We start from the raw sequence: 19488 nt of genomic DNA, 5'->3' as shown, positions 1-19488 counted from the left end.
GTTCTGCGACTCTTAAAAATGCTTAGGTTATAAATTAACTTAAAAAACGAACCCAATGAGTTATGAGCTATGGCTCTTAATTGATGTTGGTGTACCAATGAACCATTTAAACCATCTTCACAATGAACCACCTGGACCGTCTTTCGAGCAAATACCTCTAAAACCCACTTCGCGACAGGGGGGGCAAGTCCAGTGATGGTTTTCCTGGACATGGAACACGAAAACTAAAATTGGCAAAGAGTTTCCTAACTACCGTCCTACAATTGAACCGAAAATCCGTAGGGTCATAGACTCGCGCTACTAGGAAAGCATCACCAAGTTCATCTCCTGCCACGAGATGAGGACCGTCATTCCTTCCTTTCTTGAAATCAGGAGGACATTAAACCCGACGGGATTTCGCTAGCATTTGCATTTTCCATTCAGAGACTTTTCAGCCATGCCGGATTGCTCATTAATACCAATACACAAAAAGTAGTGTGCCTTTGCGGAAATTCTCCTATGTCCCATAGAAACACTGTACTCAAACACAAACATGTTCTTTGCAACACCAAAATTCTATCATCTCATGTGAGATTGGCAGCCTGACAGGAGCTGCACACCAGAGACCCGAATTTCAAAACATGACAAGGAAATGTGTAGCGATGAAAGGATTGTCAAATATATAAACAGCCAGTCCCTCGGCAAAGTTAAAATCAGACTACTGTGTAAAAATTGGTCACATAATAGACTTCCACAGACTTCATTTACCAGGGAATACAGTGTCCTCAACACAGGCAAAAATGACAATTAGAATCCAAAAAATGCATCCGTCTTCCGCAGCATTAAACAATTCCTGTTCTACTAACCAGACGAAAGTTCTAAAAGACAGATATCAATGCGAACAAAAAAACCAAAGAAGAAGCAAAACAGTATCTGCTTCAAGTTGTCAAAAGTCGAGAAATCCAGTAAGTGCAACAGCTGTTCACCATCTCTCCCTCGACCTTGACCTGGCACATACGAGCATCGGGTTATAAGCATTTCAGATTTTTCTCGACTTCTGATAGCAAGCTAGATGAACAGACATAGCATTCTGGTAAATCAACAAGGCATAAAGAGCAACAGCTCAAATAAAAATTCCGTTTACCTTTAGCAAATTAAATTAAGCAAATAAACAGCAAGAGAGAGTGGGCAAGATGGGGGAGGATACTCTCAATTAAGTTTCAAAAACCATTTGATGCATCCTCTCAGACAAAGGCATAGCAAACAATCACTTCAAGAAGGAGAGAGAAGATTAGCTCTAAGTTACACTCCCAGCATCAGTGAATCCACCAGGGCATAAAAAATCAGACTCGGATTACATCATGGATGGTGAAGCTCAAAAAACTGTACAGTTGATTGAATATTTTTGACATCACCTTATATTTCATCACATTAACACTGAAATCACATTAAAACTGAACACTGCAGATCAGATCAACTATCCGACCAAAAAAAATATATCATATCAACTCTCTAGAGTACCCACCTTGGTCAAATACAAAGTATATAATTTCTTTAAGGATATTGCCAATCTTTTTCCATTGTATTAATCTGGTCTTAAATTTTGAAGCCTGAGGTCTGGGGAGTTTCCAGGGGAAGAATGCGGTGCTATTTACAAATTTCTTAGATAGTAAAAGATAAGCACAAGTGACCATAAGTTACATTCTTTACCTGTCAGAATTTCTACTGGCCAAAAATCCTCTATCCCTGCCACCTTGAAATGGTCTTCTCTCGTTCCCACCCCTGGACCGCGCATCTCCCATCCCACGGGATGGAGGACGATCGTTGTAATCCATACTACGAGACTCATCAATTGACCCGGCCCGAGAAGGTGGCCTCTCAGAAAAGCTACCGGACCTGCCATAACCAGAACCAGGCCTCTCTACAGATCTCTGCCCAAATCGAAGTTTATCGTCCAAATCACGGGTCAAAGCTTCCAGTTGCCTTTCCTTCAGTGATATTGCATCCCTCAAACTCGGTTGGTCTCCTTCAGATCCTTGGGAATGTTCATTGTTTGCTTTATGAGCAAGTTCCTCCTCCTTTTCTTTCTTCAAGTTCTCTATCTCCTCCTTCAGCATCTTTTCCTGCTCTGTCTGAGGCCTGAACACCTTACTTGAATTAGATAACAACGGTGTCCATTTTTATAAACTTCAAGAGAAAGGACCAGAACTGGTAACTAAAAGTATCAGCATGGCCATGGAAGGGTGCCAAAACTACACCTAAAAAGTATGTATAAAGGCAACCATATACTTGTCTAACTGTTATCAGGAATCTAAGATTGTTAAGAAAATTTAAATTATTATCAATGAGAAAATTGCTCGATTCACAAAATAGGGTCTTCACACGGTTTCATTTCCCAAAGTGGAAGACAACCAAAGTACCAACAAGATTCTAGAAGAGAGCAAGTTAAAGGAAGTTTGGGATGAGCACATGAAAGGCCTTATGGCAGAAGATTATCATGAAACAAACCACACTGACAGAATCTCATATTCACTAAATATTAAGCGCTTCTGGATAGAAATGTCTGATTAGTTTAGCTGCTCGCAATGCAAAATCATGCTCTAGCGTTTACTATAGAAATGGTGCTAGTTTTTGCACATAAGAGAACCAGAATGGCTACAATACCACTCCCCATAAATCAAAACAATGACTGCTTCGACTTTGATTTTATTTTCTTTACAGTACTATCAATCACTGTGACTACAAAGCAGTGAAGTCTCTATTGCTACAGTTAAGCAAGAAACAGACAACGTAGGTAAAGGACGGGGAAAATGCACAAGTGTAAACAGTCCAAAAATAAAAAGCGTGCCTGCCTATCCAGGCATAGACTTACAACAGTCGCAAGCAAGGGCATCTTAAAATATTTTGCATTATTTAGATCACCTTGGTAAGCTAAAAGACCTCTGGAAAGCTACAAGACCCTATTCTCTCCCCATTACGCTGGCTGTGACAGAATTTGGTGCTCATCCATCATTTAGTAACATGAATACTTGAAAAGAAAAATAGCGCAAAAAGGACCTCAAGATCAAGAGATCAAGGAAAGCTAAAAAACTCCATCTTCAGTGCAGGAACATTATGTGTTGGGTACTTATAACAATGCATATACTTCTTCAGGAAGCAAATGTTATATTCTGAAAACCCACACATCAAACTCTATATAAAATTCAGCATTCTTATCTTAATGAAACGTTATCCCAACTAGCTGCAAAATAACTCTTTCCTCAAATTCTACATAATTTGGTCATCAAACAGCAATTTTTTTTTTAGCGACTGAGATGTTTACTCTAATAAGATCAAACATTAATGCCTCTTGAAAAGAGAACTCAGTGGATTAGTTCTCACAAGGTCTCTTGCGGGAGATGGACCAACCTCGTCCACTTCCCCTCCATCCAATCAGAGTTCACGTAATGTTTAGTGAAACGGCAACAAAGTAATAAGGCAGGAAACAACCAAATCATGCAGCCATCTTGCAAGTAGCAGAGTGCTTTACTCTTAATAGCTTTTCCAAGGCACTAGCTAGGTACGCTTCTACATTACTTTTCCAAATTAAAATCATGATAGAAAGTCCAACAATAATTTAAGGATTTCTCTCTTCACAGATTCACGCATCAGGATACTATTATGTTCACCACATATCACAGAAATCCTAAAGCGCCATCAGAAGACTCAAGACCAACCCAATGCTGTCCACTTCAAGCATCAGATGTTGAAGGGACAGACGAACAGTAAATCACCAATCACATCCACTAGTCTGCTGCACCTCCTAGTACCTCCACTGAGGAGTTATCAATTAACAAAGGACGTAAACAATGATCTGCAGTCAAGAATTCCGGACAGAAAGTTTTCTTAGTGAAGGACACTACAAGCCAATTGCATTCAATGACAATATAGCATCAGATAACGAGGATTGGTTTGACAAACCTATCAACACCGCGATGCTCCAACTCAAAATCAATTTTGCGCCAGTCCTTCCCTTTCTCCTCTAGCAACACTTCCCTAGGTTTGGCATCTCCAAACGGATTAACTTTAGGCCTTGGCCTGGCCACATTCTCAGTACCCTGCAGCCCTTGACTCTCAGACCGGCTCGACTGCGCACTCGATGGCCTGCTTGACTGTGCACTTGTGGGTCTGCTTGTCTTCTTGGCCTCAATTTCTGATTCCAGCTTCCTGTAATCCATACCCTTCTCGGCCAAGATTTCCTCTCGTGGCCGGGCTTCTCCAAATGGACTCGCCCTAGTAGTTTTCACCACTTCATTTCCCACCGAATCACCCTTAGGCGGATCCAACACCAACCTCGGGCGCTCTGTGGTAAACCCCCCTCCTCCACCTCTGTTCCAGCGGTCAGACTCCATCCCAGAGTCACGGAACCCCGAGCCGAAGGATCTTGAAGGAGCTGGTGGTTGCAGCTTCTTCCCCACAGCCCAATTATCAACGTCATCAGCCCTAGAGCCACCTCCAAGAGAATCATACCTGGTTTGCCTTGCGGAATCAAGGGAAGACAGAGGTTTCTTCCCCATTGCCCAATTATCAACCTCATCAGCACGAGATGGCTGGTCAAATTCCGAAACCCTCGAAGGCGGAGGGCCACGACGATCATCCTCGAAGCCACCATAGGATCTCCGACCACCACCACTGCCTGCGCCGCCCCAGGAAGTGTCCCCCTCCTCGCGGTCGCGCGTCCGGTTCGGCGGCAGGCCAGACCTCCCATAGGAAGAGAACCCACCTCCGAGCCGGCCGTACTCCTCCGCAGAGCGCTCCTTCGGGCCCGTGGGCAGGCGCATCATCTCTTCAGGAGTCAAGCCCCTGTAACCGCCTCCGCCCGCGGCGCTGGAACCGCCGGAGCCGGTGGAATAGAACTCATTCAGCGACATCTTCTTATTCTTGGGCTTGGCGCTGAGGCCTTCCCTGAGGGTGGGGAAGTTGTGAGGCTCGGCCCTGGCCGGGGCCGCTGCGGCCGCGGAGGCGGCAGCCTCGCGCTCCTCAGCCTCGGCTTGCTCGGTCTCGGCGGCCCAGTCGCCGATGTTGCCCCATGGTTTGGACATCCTCACAGCTCGAGATCTGGAGATCGATTTGGAGAGGGCTCGAATCGGGGAATCGGAGAAGGGGAGCAGGGAGAGATGTTGCGATCCTTTCGACGGCGATGGGGTTTGGAATTTTGGCGAACCGAGCTGGGGCTCCGTCAATGGAGCCGGAGCTCCGAGAACATGAGAGTATCGGGGATTGAGAGACGAAGGGTTTCCTGGCAGAGTCGGCAGATGCTGGTGCGAATCGCGACGGGGACGCAAATGATTTCTTTTTCGTTTTTCTTTTCGCTTTTTTAGTACGAACAACCTTGCCCAGCGGAGGAAATAATAAAATAATAAATGGGAATCTGCCTTCCTAACTTTCCATTTCCAAAAGGTTCGGATCATAATTTCATCCTATTTTAATTGGAAAAAAAAAATAGAAAAAACCTCCGTGACATGTTTACCATATTTTTTTTTTTTTCGTGACATCAACAACCTTAACATATGATCACGGTGACTTATTAACCTCAAACTTATACCCGCGATACATTTACCGTTCGTTAAGATTTTGTCGGATTATTTTTCAGAGCAAACGACGTCGTTTTTCTTTCATTTAAGTCGACACCATTTGCTTTCGAGCGTCTATATATGGGGATATAATCTCGACGGATGGTAAATGCATTGAACAAGTACATGTTGAGGTTGGAATTTTTTGTGTCAAAGAAAAAAGAATCCACGGTAAATGTATCTCAATCAGTACAATTTAAGATTTTTGGTGGTTTTTATCCAAAAGAGAAAGAAAAAAAAATGGAAAAATTCTTCGCATAATGCGTGTTATTCGGGACAAAAAAAAAGGAGGGGGAAGATCTTATCTATCAACAAGAAAATTAAAGAATGAACTTAACGAAAGTATAAAAGAAGAGATTGTCGAATAACAACGGAAATTGAATATTATCGTTTTTCAATTCGATATTATTCAGTTGTCTCCTATTTGTGAAAATCTCACCATTATCCCCCTTCATCTGCTTCACCAAAGTTCGATTTTAAATCGATTTTCTCTTAAATATCTCGATCTAAATTGTCGTGAATGCGCTCATTGTTCCCAATTGTAATGATACGAATGTTGTCAAAACTCGAACATGAAAGATTAATTTCAACCGAGAAACGGGTTTGGTTGAATGGTTAAGGAGCCGGATCCGAATTGGCAGAGTTCATGTTCGACTCCTTAGAGTAACATTGGAGGCCGTGCACGTTTGTCTCGTGAGGTGATATCTTACATCGAGCATAGATGTAATTGTTTGCATGCACACGTAATGATTAATCGACATGAACACTCGAAATTATCACATTATGATAAGGAAAAGGTATAATTTGTACCGTTTTGCATTCAAAGTGCAGTCAAGTCATGAAATTTAAAAAGGAAATGCAATCTAGAGACTTCCATTAATCTCATTTGATTTAAGTGGTGGAAGAGTCAGAGACGACTCTTGTTAACATTGGCTCGAGTCGCAAAGCCTTTCTTTGGCCGGCTATGAGTGCTTGCGCCTTTATTGAGGGTAGATCTGTCAAATGAATTGATTGAGTCATAAATGATCCAACCAAAACAGACTCATTTAATCCGTTTATAACCCACTTTATTGAAATGCAAATCTAGCGACTCATGCTCAACTCATTCCTAAAACACTTTCATATTTAATATAATTCAGAAAAGTCGTACCCAAATTAAGTTGAGAGCGCGGAGTGAATGAGCACAATATCTAAGGACGACGAGAGAGAATGTAGAAAGAGTCAATAAAGGTTGGTTGTGTTCAAGTGAGTTATAAACCCATTTATACTCATTGACACTTGTTATGTTTAAGCTCATTAACAACAAAGATATTGAATATAACTAACTCATATAACAACTCAGTACATTGTGCATGAGTCAATAAATTGATTTATGATCCATTTTGATAAATCTAGTATTGCATTTGCACCGGCTTTTGACTCCACATCGGCTCCATGTATCCAGCTACGCGGCAATTTAGCCACATTAGCACACATGATTCGACGGGGTTCACGATGAAATGGCTAAAACGCTTTTTCGATATCGAATTCAATGCAATTCAAGAGAAGGAAAGTACGAAAGTTTTGGCCAGGATCTTTTCAAGTTAACCGCAACTTTCGGAGAGGACCAAAAGGGAAGAGGAAAAAGGAAGGGGTCGGGCACTAGAATTCTCATTTGAGCAGCAGGACCCGCCGTTGGTGCACGAGAGTCAAGCCAAACCAAACGACCAACTTTTCTAACTCGTTGAATCGTCCGACCATGTCTCCCGCGCTCCCACCAACCCTCATGGTCTCTTCTTCTCCTCAGCCTGGCTGGACAAGGTAACTTCTCGACATCTCTCTCTCTCCTCGGCCTGGACAAGAAGACCGTGCATGGAGGAAAACGTTCGACGATCTCCGCAAGGACAAGACCTGCCACCGATTCAACCATCGTGGAACCACCTCACGCCTCGAGTGGACACTACAGAAGTACGTGCCAAGGGCGACCTACTTCGTGAGGGCGTGCGCTTTGGGACTCTCTCATGGTGTCGAGACGGGTTACGGCCAAACCACATACCGAGAAGAAGACCGCCGAATTGTTCGGGATCGAAGTCCATCAGCGGCCGCCACGTCTCGCTCGAGATTGCCGCGGCTTGTTTCTATCAACATGTGATCATCTTGTTCAGGAGACAGAAAATCATTGACATTATCTGATGACTTGACCTTGGTTTTCGCCGTAGAAAAAGGTTTGGTTTTACTTTTACCTATAACCGGAGGCACCGACGATTCTATCCACTGCAAGTAAAGATTTATTTTGTAAGTTTATTTGTGATGTTTCAATTGCGAAAAGAATACGCCATTTGAAACTCTACCTTCATTGCTTTTATTTTTTTTTTGTAAGATATAGCCAAAAATATGATTTTTGTACGTTGGAATTTAGTAAACTTACTTGGGGAAACTTTATAGCTTGTGATAGGTGGTGAGCATCGGAATCGGACCAAACCGGCCGATTCTAAATGCTTCTTGTTGGAACCGACAATAATTTGTCAAGGCCTTTCGTTTTATTAATTTGCTTTCATTCTTTTCTTTTCTTTGCTTTTTTTTTTGTTGGAATCTCATATTTAGTTCTTTTCAAGTGTGAATATTTATTTCGACAAAAAAAAAAGTGTAAATATTTATCAAATTCAAACAAATTTCGATTTCAAAAAGCATAATTGGTATTTATTTTTCTATTGTTGGTACTTTAGTTAATATCCTTTTCTCCCATTATATATGTGTATTACTTTCTACGCTAACCAAGGTTAAAAAAGACAAAACTTTGTCCAAAAAAATGAGACGAAAATATATTTAATACAAGTTGATAGAGAAGATAAAGGAGAGATAACAATAGCAACAAGATAAAAGTTGAGGGACTATTGTATAATGACTGGCATGACAACATTTCTACGGTGGAATTCATACTCCAAAAGTACTTTTAGAGTAGAAATTCGTTTGGTTACGCAACTTCGTTTTTTTTTTTCTCTTTTGGAGCATTTTTTTCTTTAGAAATAGTTTTGAAGCTACTTGAAGAAGTAAAAAAATAATTAAATATCTTTAAAAATAATTAATTATCTCTAAAAGTGATTAGAAATTAATTTTCAGAGTAGAAGTGTCGACATGCGCGTCTTAAGAAAGTTTAAAAGCAAGCGTGTGATACTCGTTAAGTTCATGGGGTTTTGCGTAATTTACTAAAAAAATTTCTTGGCCGACTTCACTGTTTTTTGCCCTTTTCCCTGTTTGTGATGTTGGATTGAATTGCGATGGGGAGATCGGAATTGAGATCCCTCACAGACCCACGCGCGTCACTTCACTGTAGTCGCACGCGCGTCACTTTACTGTAGTCCCCAGAAATTTCACCCAAATTGGAAGTCGGCACACTGGAACAGGCAAAAACCCTAGAGAAATGAACCATCTCGCGAGACGAGCATCAACCTTCCTGCAGCGACCGAGCTGGGCTTCCTCCGTCCCCGACTCACCGAGCAGCCGCCGCCACCACAACCACCAACAGTCGCGAGGCATCCGAGTGAAGGTCCTCAATGGCAACCTCGAGCAGGCCCTCGGCTTCATGCAGCGCACCATGCAGTCGAGCGGGATCGAGCGCCTGATCAAGCGCGAGCAGACGCACCACCTCAAGAACTCCGAGAAGCGCGTCCTGGCCCGCAAGAACCTCGAGCGCAAGATTCGGTCCCAGGACCTCGCTCGCAAGCTCAAGGCTATCCTCATCAAGAAAGTCAGGTAAATTTCCTCTTCTCTTTGCGGCGATCGGTGACGTGCTCGATGTGTAATGTTTGCTGTGTTCCTTTTGAATGGAATAACTTTGGGGATGGGGGGGAGATGGAGCGATTGAAATCGTTCGTTTGCGATGCTTTTGCCCTTTGGAGTGCTTAGGGATCAATTTGAATAGTCTAATCACTCAAATCTTCGGATGCTGTTGCGATGCTTATACGCTAGTACATTGTTTTCTGTTGACTTTACACGACATGATGCTGCAGATTTGGTTGTAGAAGTCCGAGCTGCGAGCTGATTGTGCTTTAGCTCACTGGTAAAAAATGACTGCCGGAGAAAATTTACATAGAGAGAGGAAGTGCTTGTTTGAGAGTCTAAAACCGATGAGAAATCACTTGGCTGCTTCACCAGCCTTTAATCTCGCCCAATTTGCAGCTTGACAAACGCTCTGATTTACCTTTCTTGTGAATTTTCAAGTTTGATCTCGGCTCTTATGTAAATGCGAATTACATTGCTTACTTGCTTACTTGCTGGTGGAAATTATTTTCACTAGGCATGATAGCATTTTATTATATTTTATTGAAAAAACACGGCTTACTTTGTCCCCAAAATTCAACGGCGCAGTGAGGAAAGGTACTGTTGTCGATCATATGTGGCTGACTGAAAGTTAAAACCTGGATGACACCTTCAGTTCATGATTTCCCTAGTTTGATATGCATACAGTCGAGTTGGCTGCTGCCTTTAGTGCTGTTACGTGCGGTTTTGGGCACCTTGCCCAAACTCTTTTTTGGACATCAAGGTCTCACTTAGGACATCAATTGTGAGATTTTGAAAGGGCTGAAGGTGGTTAATATTAAGTCAAATGAATGAGCGGCTTCTTGTCTATAGTCGCTTCAGCAAACATTCAATCCATCACAAGGATCTATTGCATGTGTTCTTCCACAATGGTCCTGCTCACTTGGATTTTAAGCCAAGGATGATGATGCTACCGTCAAAAGGATTGGAGAAAGCACTGTGCTGTCCGAGCCGAGGATTGTTTTTTTTTTCCACTATTCAATTTCTTTTCATTATGTAGTTTATCTTGTGGCGTCTTTTTGTTTCTTCCACCCTATCCATTAAGGCTTTTTCTCATCTGTCTGATTTGTGGGTCACCGTCGTCTTCACTTGTTCACCAATCTCATGTCCGCATTTTTCGGTGCTCACTAACTGTTGCTGATTGTATTATTGCAGGGGTCTATAGGAGTGTTGTGCAGCAGTTTGTTACCATACATGAGGACTCAATTTTCACAGTTTCGCGACATGTAGAGAATTTGGTGAAAGAACATTTTTGTTACAATATCGTCAGCAATGAAATGTTCGTTTGATGGATTGTCGGATTTGTTGCTTGATATGCATATGTCTTGTTGTTGTGATTATGTGTGGACTATTCGTAAGCTTGAGTTTCTTCACGAAGTGAGGATTTGAATAGACTGTGATTAATTCAGCATCAGCAACAGACCATTGGAAGCAAAACGGGGGGTGGGGGGGGGTGGACGTGTGTAATAACTCCAGCCATGATAAGCAGTAGCAGCAACCAAGTAAATTCTCCCGTTTATTGATACCCCTTAGGGCTATGTTGACCCGCTTCCAGAATTTACATGACCAAGTAAATTCTCCCGTTTATTGATACCCCTTAGTCTTTAACGCTACAATGAAGGAGTGGAAGCAAGATATATGCATCTTCGCTTACAGAATGCTGCAGTATTTCTTACATGAGACATGGAGGACTTCATTGAAAATTTGTGGGGTCTCCAAAACATAATCTTTTCTTGTTCTTAATTCTTGGGGCACATCCAGTTGTAATTATCTGTCTGAAATCTCAGATCAATTGCTTCCTGGCCGTCTATTTGTTATGGAAGTGCTGCATTACTCTAAGCACTAGGGTTTGGCTTTTGCTTCAAAATGTTTCATGGCAGGTTTCTAACCTGTGAGTAGAACAAAGAGTACTGACAAATCCAGGCGAAACGTAGGATTCTCATACTTGTTCTAAAGTCGTTTCGTCTTCCCTCTATCTCTCTCTCTCTCTCTCTCTCTCTCTCTCTCTCTCTCTATCTTTTGCTCAAGGAGATTTGATTATACTGGTTTTCAGTTTCAGTAAGAAAGTGTTTTACTTACGAGCAAAATGCAAATACCATCCAATGTAGACTGCAAATCCATAGTGCCAGACGTGCTGCTATTCGAATCCGAAACATAGACGGACAATACTTCGGTAGATAGCCGCCAATCAAAAAGCACCCGCTGGAGCGACCCCATTGATCCCCCAGCTTGCAAAAACCAGCCACCGCAAAAGCCTCTGTCAACTCTGTTTCAAGCAGTAAAGCATTTCCCATAAGATGTAGAAGAAAAAAGTGCTCTCAAATGGCTTTATTTGATTCGAAACTTATTCGATTGATCCCCAATTGCTCAGTTACATGACGCTATTTACCAATACTTAAGTGTACAGCAGGCTTGTTTTCTATACATGACTTTGTATATTAACAGCTTCCGTCCCTCCCAAACCATCGCACAAGCAGCATCACTTGCACTGCCTGGGATGCCAAAAGATGCTCTCGAGTCTCGAGACATTACTTCCAACAGATCCAGGCGATCGCATATCCGAGTCCGCGATGGTCATGAATACGTCAATCTTGGTTGTGGGATCTGTTCTGCTGATAAAAGATGTCGGGGTTCTTCCCTCACCATCCGTAAGTGCATTATGTAATTTAAACTCTGGCGTCACCGGTCTTTCAGCATGTGGGCAAAATCCATTTGAACTGAAGGATCAGTTTCGCACTGTGCAACTGCAGAACATCACGGACTGCTCAACCTTAGATCCTCGTACCCCTCCTGCAAACATCATAAGTCTTTGGATGTTAAGATCAGGCGTCTAATACTATACTACGTTGTCGATCAAAACAAATTCCAGCACATGCCAGCGACAGCTACACATGCAGAGAGGAAGATTTTTGGGGGGGGGAGAAGAGACAGAATGACAAAAATCCACTACTCATATTATTAATGCCTAAAAAAGCATCTTTTCCATCCACTAATCAGTAGATTTTCTTTTCTTGGCCAACCATATATTTCAGTGTAACAATGTGGAATTCTGGACTACAAAATGTGTTTGTATTATGAAACTGCCATTTTTCTCTGTCAGTCATGGATCAGCTCAAATTCAAACAAGTACTAGGACAAAAACCTGAGAAATAAAGTCCAGCAACTTGTCTACATGCTACAACACGGGATCGTTTCTTGACTTCAATTAATCCTTCATTCTTGTCAAACTAATGTAACCGCAGATTTTGCACTCACTAGGACCAAGACAAGGAATGATTTTGACTGCACCCCAACTTTCCTTTGCCGCACCCTGCTAAATACTCAACTACAGAGAGTTTTCATCCTAACGGCTACTGATAACTGTCCTAACAACGTACAAACACAAATGTGTCTGAAAAGAAGTAACACATACCCTCACTTTCTTTAGATAGGATTTAATTGGTGTCACGCTCAACATCAACTAGTGGATTACATGCCCCAATATCCTGCCTTGCTTCAAGATCAGACAAGATACCCCCTTTACTGCCCCAAAATCATACAGCGGCATATCAATCAACTGGTATACTAATTTGTAAACATGAGCAGACCACTTCGTTCATCTTTGAACCAAGCAGACGAACACGTGAAAGGAAATATTCCAAATCCATGTTGTGATTCTTGACCAAAGCAAATTAGCAACTAAACTGGCTGAACTATCCTGTTGATTCATTTCCAGTTAGTAACAATTCAAGAACCCAAATTAGTCTCCTATGGTGAATCATTCTGAAAGATGCAATATCACAGTACTGCATTTATCCCTTAAGCCAAAGCAACCATGAGGCCAGAAAACCTAAAACCTCAAATTCTCATCATTAGTGTAAGCTAAGATATTGGAAGACCCATATGTGTCAATCATATAAGATCTTTCCTTAATTTATTTTTCATGACAATGCACACTCACAAAGGGACACGAGAGAGAGAGAGAGATACCTATGCAGGGAATTCCCTGTCAACCATCGCTTCAACTCCATTTTCCAACTCCATGCCAGCCTTCATGGAGTCAGCATCTGACATTAGCACTTCTGTATATCCTTCAGGGCCTTCAGTATCTGCTTGACTGCATTCGCTGTCCTCCATAAGGCTGTCATCTAAAGAAAACGACCATGACCTTACCAAATTTCGGTGAGCACGAGGTGGTTCATCTACTGAGGCCAACATCATTCTAGGAGGAGGATCACTTCCTCTGCGCTCAGCTATTGATGGAGAGGCCCCTTTACAGGGCAAAGAAGCATCTGTGGCCGTCAAGGCCTGAGTAGGAGAACAGGGCTCTCTAGGTGAAGGTGGAGTCTTTTTATAAGGTAAACAAGAACTAATCAACAAAGGAACACGCTTAACATTAAAAGGATCTGTTTGTTCCAAACCAGAAGGTGAAGGGTGCTGGGAAGAAAAGTACGACAAGTCGGACCAATTAGAGGAAGAGGGTGAAAAGGTAAATGAACTGGCATAATCAGAGGTCGAAGGTGATAGTGCAGGGGACTTAGACCTGATTATAGGGCTGACAGGAACACAAGAGAAAGAATCTGGTGAACTACAAGGCGTTGGGATTGGTGACGAAAAAGGATCAGTGCAAGTGACACTCTCAACCTCCTCGTTATAGTCATCCCTTGTCACATCTGAGCCGCCCTTGAGGAAATAGCTAAAGGAATCTGGTGAACCACATGGATAGCTTGATGGGGTTGATGGTGAAGAAGGATCTTTCAGTGAATCATGGTCTTCTGATCCTTCATCCGCCATACCAGTGACTATGTCATTATGTGGAGAAGAATCGCATCTCACTTTGGATGCTGTAACAAACTCTTTCATCATGCCACTGGCAAACTTCTGCCGAAGCCTATCCCACCCGTTTTCTCTTGCAGGAAGGCACGTTTCTGAACTGGTATTCGATACAGAAAAGGGTGGAACCACTCCTCCAGCAAGTGCTTTGTGAAATATCTCAAAATCCAAATCATATGCACCAACTTTTCTTTCACCAACCCTGATACTCGTGTTACTCGCATCATGTTTGGCCGATGAAGTTTCTTCTTCAGCACTTTCATATTCATCTGAGAATAGTTGTCTATTGCCAAGAGAATTCCAAAACTCAAAAGGCTCCTCACCTTCTTTAATGCTCACAATTGGACCCTGCGCCCTTTCGTACCGGATAACCTGACCAGCAGCCTCCTTCGCTTTATTTAGCATCACGGTATTGCAACCTTTCCCAATCCAGATATATATGGAAGAAGGAATATGCACGATGAATGCTCCACGAGAGTCGAGTTTCTCTGCACTTGGATTGCTCAACATCTTTGGTACAAGATGAAGAGGATCATAAGGTGAGTGTGGGGCCATCCGATACATCCTCAGCACGGGAGTCATGCTTGAAGGCACCGCATGCACCCGCTTCTGGCACTGCAAAAGTTGGCAAGCAAACCCCATATTAGGGTTTGTCACCCCTCTTGCAGCCTTCACATATTGAAACGCATCCTCAAAGCTCTGGCCCTCCCTCCACATGAGATAGGCAATGACCAGAGAGGTCGATCGAGACACGCCCTGGCAACAATGCACAAGAACTCGCCCTCCCTGTTCTCTAACATCCTCAAAATAATCAAACACATCATAAAGAATGCTCGTTATGTCTTCAGATGGGCTATCTTGCAACCAAAGCGTCTTGTACACAAGGTCGCTCTTGAAATACTCGGGAGAAACGAAGCCCACGCAGTTGAGAACATGCGTAATCCCATTCTGCCTCAACAATTCCCGGTTTTGAGCCACAGCATCACTCCCCAAGTATATGTGATCAGCTATCCGAGAACACTCCTTATCAAAAAAAGCGAGCTTGTCCCTCTTGAACTGAAATTCCCTGGCTGGAGTTTCTGAATTCGAATTATTGAGCTGCTTCGTCGCCGGCCCCCTTGGGGTCAGAGGGTTAGGCCACACGCCGAGGTCATCGGAACCGGCTCTAGGCCACTCCTCGACATTCCGGCGAGAAATAGAGAGGGGCTGAAGAGGCGGTAAACAGGAGCGCGCCTTGTTATTCGGCTGGGACCTCGGGTTCGGCTTGAATGGCGACCGGTCCGTCCACGAAACAGAGCGCAAGTAAGTTTTGCGGGTGGCACCGGCAGGCCGGTCTCTATCTTCCTCCCCTAACATCTCAGGCAGAAATCACCAAACTCGCGCAAATAGCGAGCACTCACAAAACAGGATTGTTCCCGGAAGGAGCATTGAAAAGGGCAAGTTGCTGTCCCGATCAAGATTAAAATATCTTGACGTCGAAAGCTCGAGATTCTTAATCTTTTTTCCTCAAAGTACCTGCGTTTTCACCACCTAAAACCCTTGACTGTTTCTCTCTCTAGGAGAGCTGTTTAACTAATCTCTCTCTATCTCTCTCTATCTCTCTCTCTCTCTCTCTCTGCATAACCCCCTATAGCAAGAAAGAAGACGAAGAAAAATCAAACACGAATGTATGACCGAGTAAAAGTAGAACCCCAGAAGAGACGGCGTAAAGAGAGATTCGAGACCAAGAGCAAGAGGAAATTCAAAAAAAGTGCAGTAGGAGAATAACGGGTCAAATTCATAGAGTCGAGTTTGTTGAATGTGGACTTACACGAAACGGGGGAAGGAAGAATCTTTGGCGTCTGGTTGTGGAAAAAGATGGTGAGGGAAGCGAAGCAGCCGCTGTCGCTGAATGCTATGCGTACCGTAGGCGCAGAGACGAGAGAGAGAGAGAGAGAGAGAGAGAAAGAGAGAGGAGTTTCGTCAAAGCTAACGAGAGACGGAGGAGAAGGAAGCAAGGAAGGAAGGGAAGGGAAAGGAAAAGGGAGGAATGGGTCAAAGTGCCACGTCATCATGGGATGGTCATAAGATGGATGCCATGCATGCATGCATGTCGAGTGTTGTGATGTCATCTAACATCTCCGGCAATTTTTTTTTTAAAAAAAACCTTCATTGGAGGGAAAATGAAAAAGAGTTAAAAAAAAAAAAAGGTAATATTAATTTGAGGGAGAGAGGGGGAAATACCTCGGTCACGGGATGAACGGGGTTCGCAGTTGGAGACCCCGTTCGGACCAGGGCACTACTACTCCCCCAAGTCGCACGTGAGAGAAATTTCACTGGCGATGGTCTTTCCTATTTTTCACCGCCAAACAAAGGAAGAAATAATTATCTTTATTAATTATAAGTTCTCTCCGGAAAATGCTCAAACAAATAAATAGTTCCGAAGACTTTTTAACTTCTTGTCGGCTGCGTCGACCTTAAATTCACGACGACGAACGTTCAATCGGAGACGGCGGCGGGTCCACAATGATCTTCTTCCAAGGCTAGGCGGGGAAAATAACATCGTAACTTTCGTACGTCGTTCACTTGCATGTCACGACTTTTTGTTTTGAAACAATTCAATGTCATCATAACTTACGTGCGGCGCTCGCTCGCTCGAGTGCCATAGGACCTTTTTAACCGATCGCTTGAATGCAACACTTTTTCAAATACATCCGTTGCAAGTGCTGTGGCACATTGGATTTCCCCGACCCCTTGGATGAAAGTTTTAAAAGGTTATTGGTACTCAAGTGATCAATGCTTAAGAAGTCGTGACAATCAAGTGATGAAAAAAAAAATTATGACAATCAAGCGAGCGTCGTATAAAAATTATGGTACTTACGGTGTCATTATTTCAATGTTACGCCAATAAATTCTATGTTATGTTATGGAGGACTATCTCTCGTCCCAAGTAAACTCGGTCTCGGACAATCAACATTAAAAAAAAAGGAAAAAAGAAAAGGGAATCATAGTCCGTTAATATTTGTGGCAAATCTTTCTAGGCGACAACGTTTGGTGGCCAAAACAACTTGGGTAGAAGCAAGCAGGTCATGACCCAGGACCGATTTAGCCTCGTTGGACTTGGACTGGCCTTTTTTTTTTTTCTTCCTTTTCTTTTTGCACATCGTTATTTATTTATTCATTCATTTTTTTTTTTGAAATTTTCGTTTTCCTGATTTTCGGGGTTTGAAGTTTGAACAGAAAGGGAGGAAGATGTCGCTTTCGGACAATAATGGGGGTTTTGGCATTTAGGTAGGATCATCAGTAATCCCCCTACGAGATTGGTCAACAAGTTTGCGGTTACAGCGTTCAAACTTCTAACCTACTGAAGTGGACCGGACGAGGTTGTCCGTCCTCCATTTTGGACCAGTCGAAGTTGCGACTTTGAAAGACGGGGATTTACCGGTTTCCATTCAAAGTTCAAACCGCACCATTCACGCCAAGGCACCCTTCTTCTTCTGTTTTCTTTTCCAAATATGATAGGATGGGATAGGAATATGTGTGGTCCTGTGGATTCGCAATTGGGTAAAAAAATAAGAAAGGAGGAATCGAATGTCGATCACGTCGTAGCACTCGCGCCGCGAAAAGCGAAAAAAGAAAAAAAAGAAAGAAAGATGGGGATAATGATTCGGAGGGTGAAATGAGACCCTAATTAAGACGTGGTAGCAGATGTGTGGCTCTGTACAAAGTTCAGTCCGATTCGAGTGTTCTGATGCTCCTTCCGAGGATGTATCGAAATTACTGTGTAATTACCTCTTTGGATTACATAGTAATTTCGATACACCCTCGGAAGGGGTCAACCTTCCTCGGGGGCTACTAATTTTCCCCGACGTGTCCTTCACGTTCTTGAATTTTCGCGTCGACCCCGGTTTGAACCGGCATTTCACAATTTTTAACCCATTTCCTGCTTGTTTACTCCGATAATTACCGAAAAGAAAAAACAATATAAATTCAGCCCTCATTATAATTAAGCACTACACCTTGGAGCATGATTAGTAGAACAATGAAGGTGGGTCAAAGGAGGAGGGCCGCGAAGGAAACAAGAAAAAAACCAAAGGGAAAAACAGAGTCTCCAGCATACTCTCTCCTCGCAGTATCCTCCAGACCCTGAGTAGAATAATGCTGGGGAGTCGCGTCAGTGGATGAAGACGAAGTTTGGATTCACGCTACGGTTCGACCCGGCACTCGAAAGCTTTGCTGCTATTTGCTTGCTCGATGGTAAAGACACGACCATCTTACAAAATTGGTCTTTGTGGGGTCGAGCACACAAGGTGTTTGTTTTCTAACCCGGCCGAGCCGATCTTTAGTTGAACGAATGGACACATGTACATCGATTTGGAAACCCCTTGTGACGGGCACTCTTGATGTGTATCCGTTCACATGGACGCGGCTAATATCTGTTTGGTCGATTTCGTTTGCCGATTGCGTGGACCGATCCTGTTTCGACGCCGACGTGGGAAACTTCGCTCACAGGAAAGCCGGTTGAGATTGTGAAAAGCATAGGAGAAGAGCACTACATGACCTCCTAGAGAAGTGCTCCATTTGCACCAAAGGATAAAATCGTGAGGCTCAACATAGGACGGGCCAAAGCGAACAATATCTCAAGTAAGTTAATTCAGAGGTATCGCATGTAAGACTTTCCGTGTACGAAAGAACTTGATGAAATACATGTTTGGGATCGATTCTCATAGTGTGTGCGGCCAAACATTATTTAGTTCACCGGAATAAATGCAGGAAATAAGTAGCAATAAGTGGAAAGGTCCTCACCCCACCTTCCATATATGTGGACATTCAGAGGACTTAAGGAAGCAGAGCAGTTGTTAGATATGTGGTCCATAAACCATAAACCATACATGTGTAGATTGGTCCACCCAAAGATAATTCCCGTGATGAACAAAGCTGCAATAATTCATTTTCTTTTAGCTGTAGCGTGGATCAACATCGACCGATCAAAGGTATGTACTCGTAGTCACGACTTGTACAGAGAAATTTCGCCGTTAGATTGGACCGAATTGAGGTGCATCTCTTTCGACGAAAGTAATGGCTTTGGACTTTAGCCCCGATAATTCTAAGTCGTGTGGACTAATCTTTGGCTAATCAGAATTGGATGCTCTTGGATGGTGATGTTAACCCCTTGTCTTCCTTTGCCTTGTAACATAACCCTCCAAATGATGTTGTCGGACAAGGTATTGAGGTTCATGACTTTTCTCTTTGGGAAGCTAAACATATGGTAAACCGTTTTGGGCATGGAAGTTAACGGGCTTTACGT

The 19488-nt window shown here is 43.0% G+C and overlaps 3 protein-coding genes across 5 annotated transcripts; 1 reads left to right on the top strand and 2 right to left on the bottom strand.

Moving 5' to 3' along the window:
• Positions 1 to 636: 636 nt before the first annotated feature.
• On the bottom strand, positions 637 to 5304 carry LOC115749305 (eukaryotic translation initiation factor 4B2-like). The gene is made up of 3 exons (XM_030686049.2): positions 3940 to 5304; positions 1690 to 2118; positions 637 to 986 (listed from the first exon to the last, which is right to left on the bottom strand). Exons 1-3 carry the CDS (start codon positions 5058 to 5060, stop codon positions 962 to 964), a joined length of 1575 nt encoding a protein of 524 aa, XP_030541909.1. The 5' UTR covers positions 5061 to 5304; the 3' UTR covers positions 637 to 961.
• Positions 5305 to 8903: 3599 nt separating this feature from the next.
• LOC115749442 lies at positions 8904 to 10687 on the top strand. The gene is made up of 2 exons (XM_030686270.2): positions 8904 to 9323; positions 10545 to 10687. Exons 1-2 carry the CDS (start codon positions 8992 to 8994, stop codon positions 10552 to 10554), a joined length of 342 nt encoding a protein of 113 aa, XP_030542130.1. The 5' UTR covers positions 8904 to 8991; the 3' UTR covers positions 10555 to 10687.
• Positions 10688 to 11689: 1002 nt separating this feature from the next.
• On the bottom strand, positions 11690 to 16192 carry LOC115749410 (protein-tyrosine-phosphatase MKP1-like). 3 transcript variants are annotated; one of them, XM_048281127.1, is made up of 3 exons: positions 16012 to 16192; positions 13359 to 15798; positions 11690 to 12179 (listed from the first exon to the last, which is right to left on the bottom strand). In XM_048281127.1, exon 2 carries the CDS (start codon positions 15555 to 15557, stop codon positions 13359 to 13361), a length of 2199 nt encoding a protein of 732 aa, XP_048137084.1. In that variant the 5' UTR covers positions 15558 to 15798; positions 16012 to 16192; the 3' UTR covers positions 11690 to 12179. The 3 variants fall into 3 exon arrangements, with proteins under 3 accessions (XP_048137084.1, XP_048137085.1, XP_030542083.1); XM_048281128.1 differs by having other exon boundaries at positions 13359 to 15670; XM_030686223.2 differs by lacking the exon at positions 16012 to 16192 and having other exon boundaries at positions 13359 to 15800.
• Between the last annotated feature and the right edge of the window lie 3296 nt (positions 16193 to 19488).

Source organism: Rhodamnia argentea, chromosome 6 (genome assembly GCF_020921035.1).
Source record: "Rhodamnia argentea isolate NSW1041297 chromosome 6, ASM2092103v1, whole genome shotgun sequence".
Classification (NCBI taxonomy): Eukaryota; Viridiplantae; Streptophyta; class Magnoliopsida; order Myrtales; family Myrtaceae; genus Rhodamnia; species Rhodamnia argentea.
This window is presented reverse-complemented; position numbering and strand designations above follow the sequence as displayed.

Excerpts from the sequence above, each read along its gene's own strand:
- LOC115749305 (XM_030686049.2), bottom strand. The coding sequence starts at position 5,060 with ATGTCCAAACCATGGGGCAACATCGGCGACTGGGCCGCCGAGACCGAG. Across the intron at positions 2,119-3,939 it reads GAGCATCGCGGTGTTGATAG|GCCTCAGACAGAGCAGGAAA; the intron begins GTTTGTCAAACC and ends TAAGGTGTTCAG. Across the intron at positions 987-1,689 it reads GCCAGTAGAAATTCTGACAG|GTCAAGGTCGAGGGAGAGAT; the intron begins GTAAAGAATGTA and ends CGTATGTGCCAG.
- LOC115749442 (XM_030686270.2), top strand. The coding sequence starts at position 8,992 with ATGAACCATCTCGCGAGACGAGCATCAACCTTCCTGCAGCGACCGAGC.
- LOC115749410 (XM_048281127.1), bottom strand. The coding sequence starts at position 15,557 with ATGTTAGGGGAGGAAGATAGAGACCGGCCTGCCGGTGCCACCCGCAAA.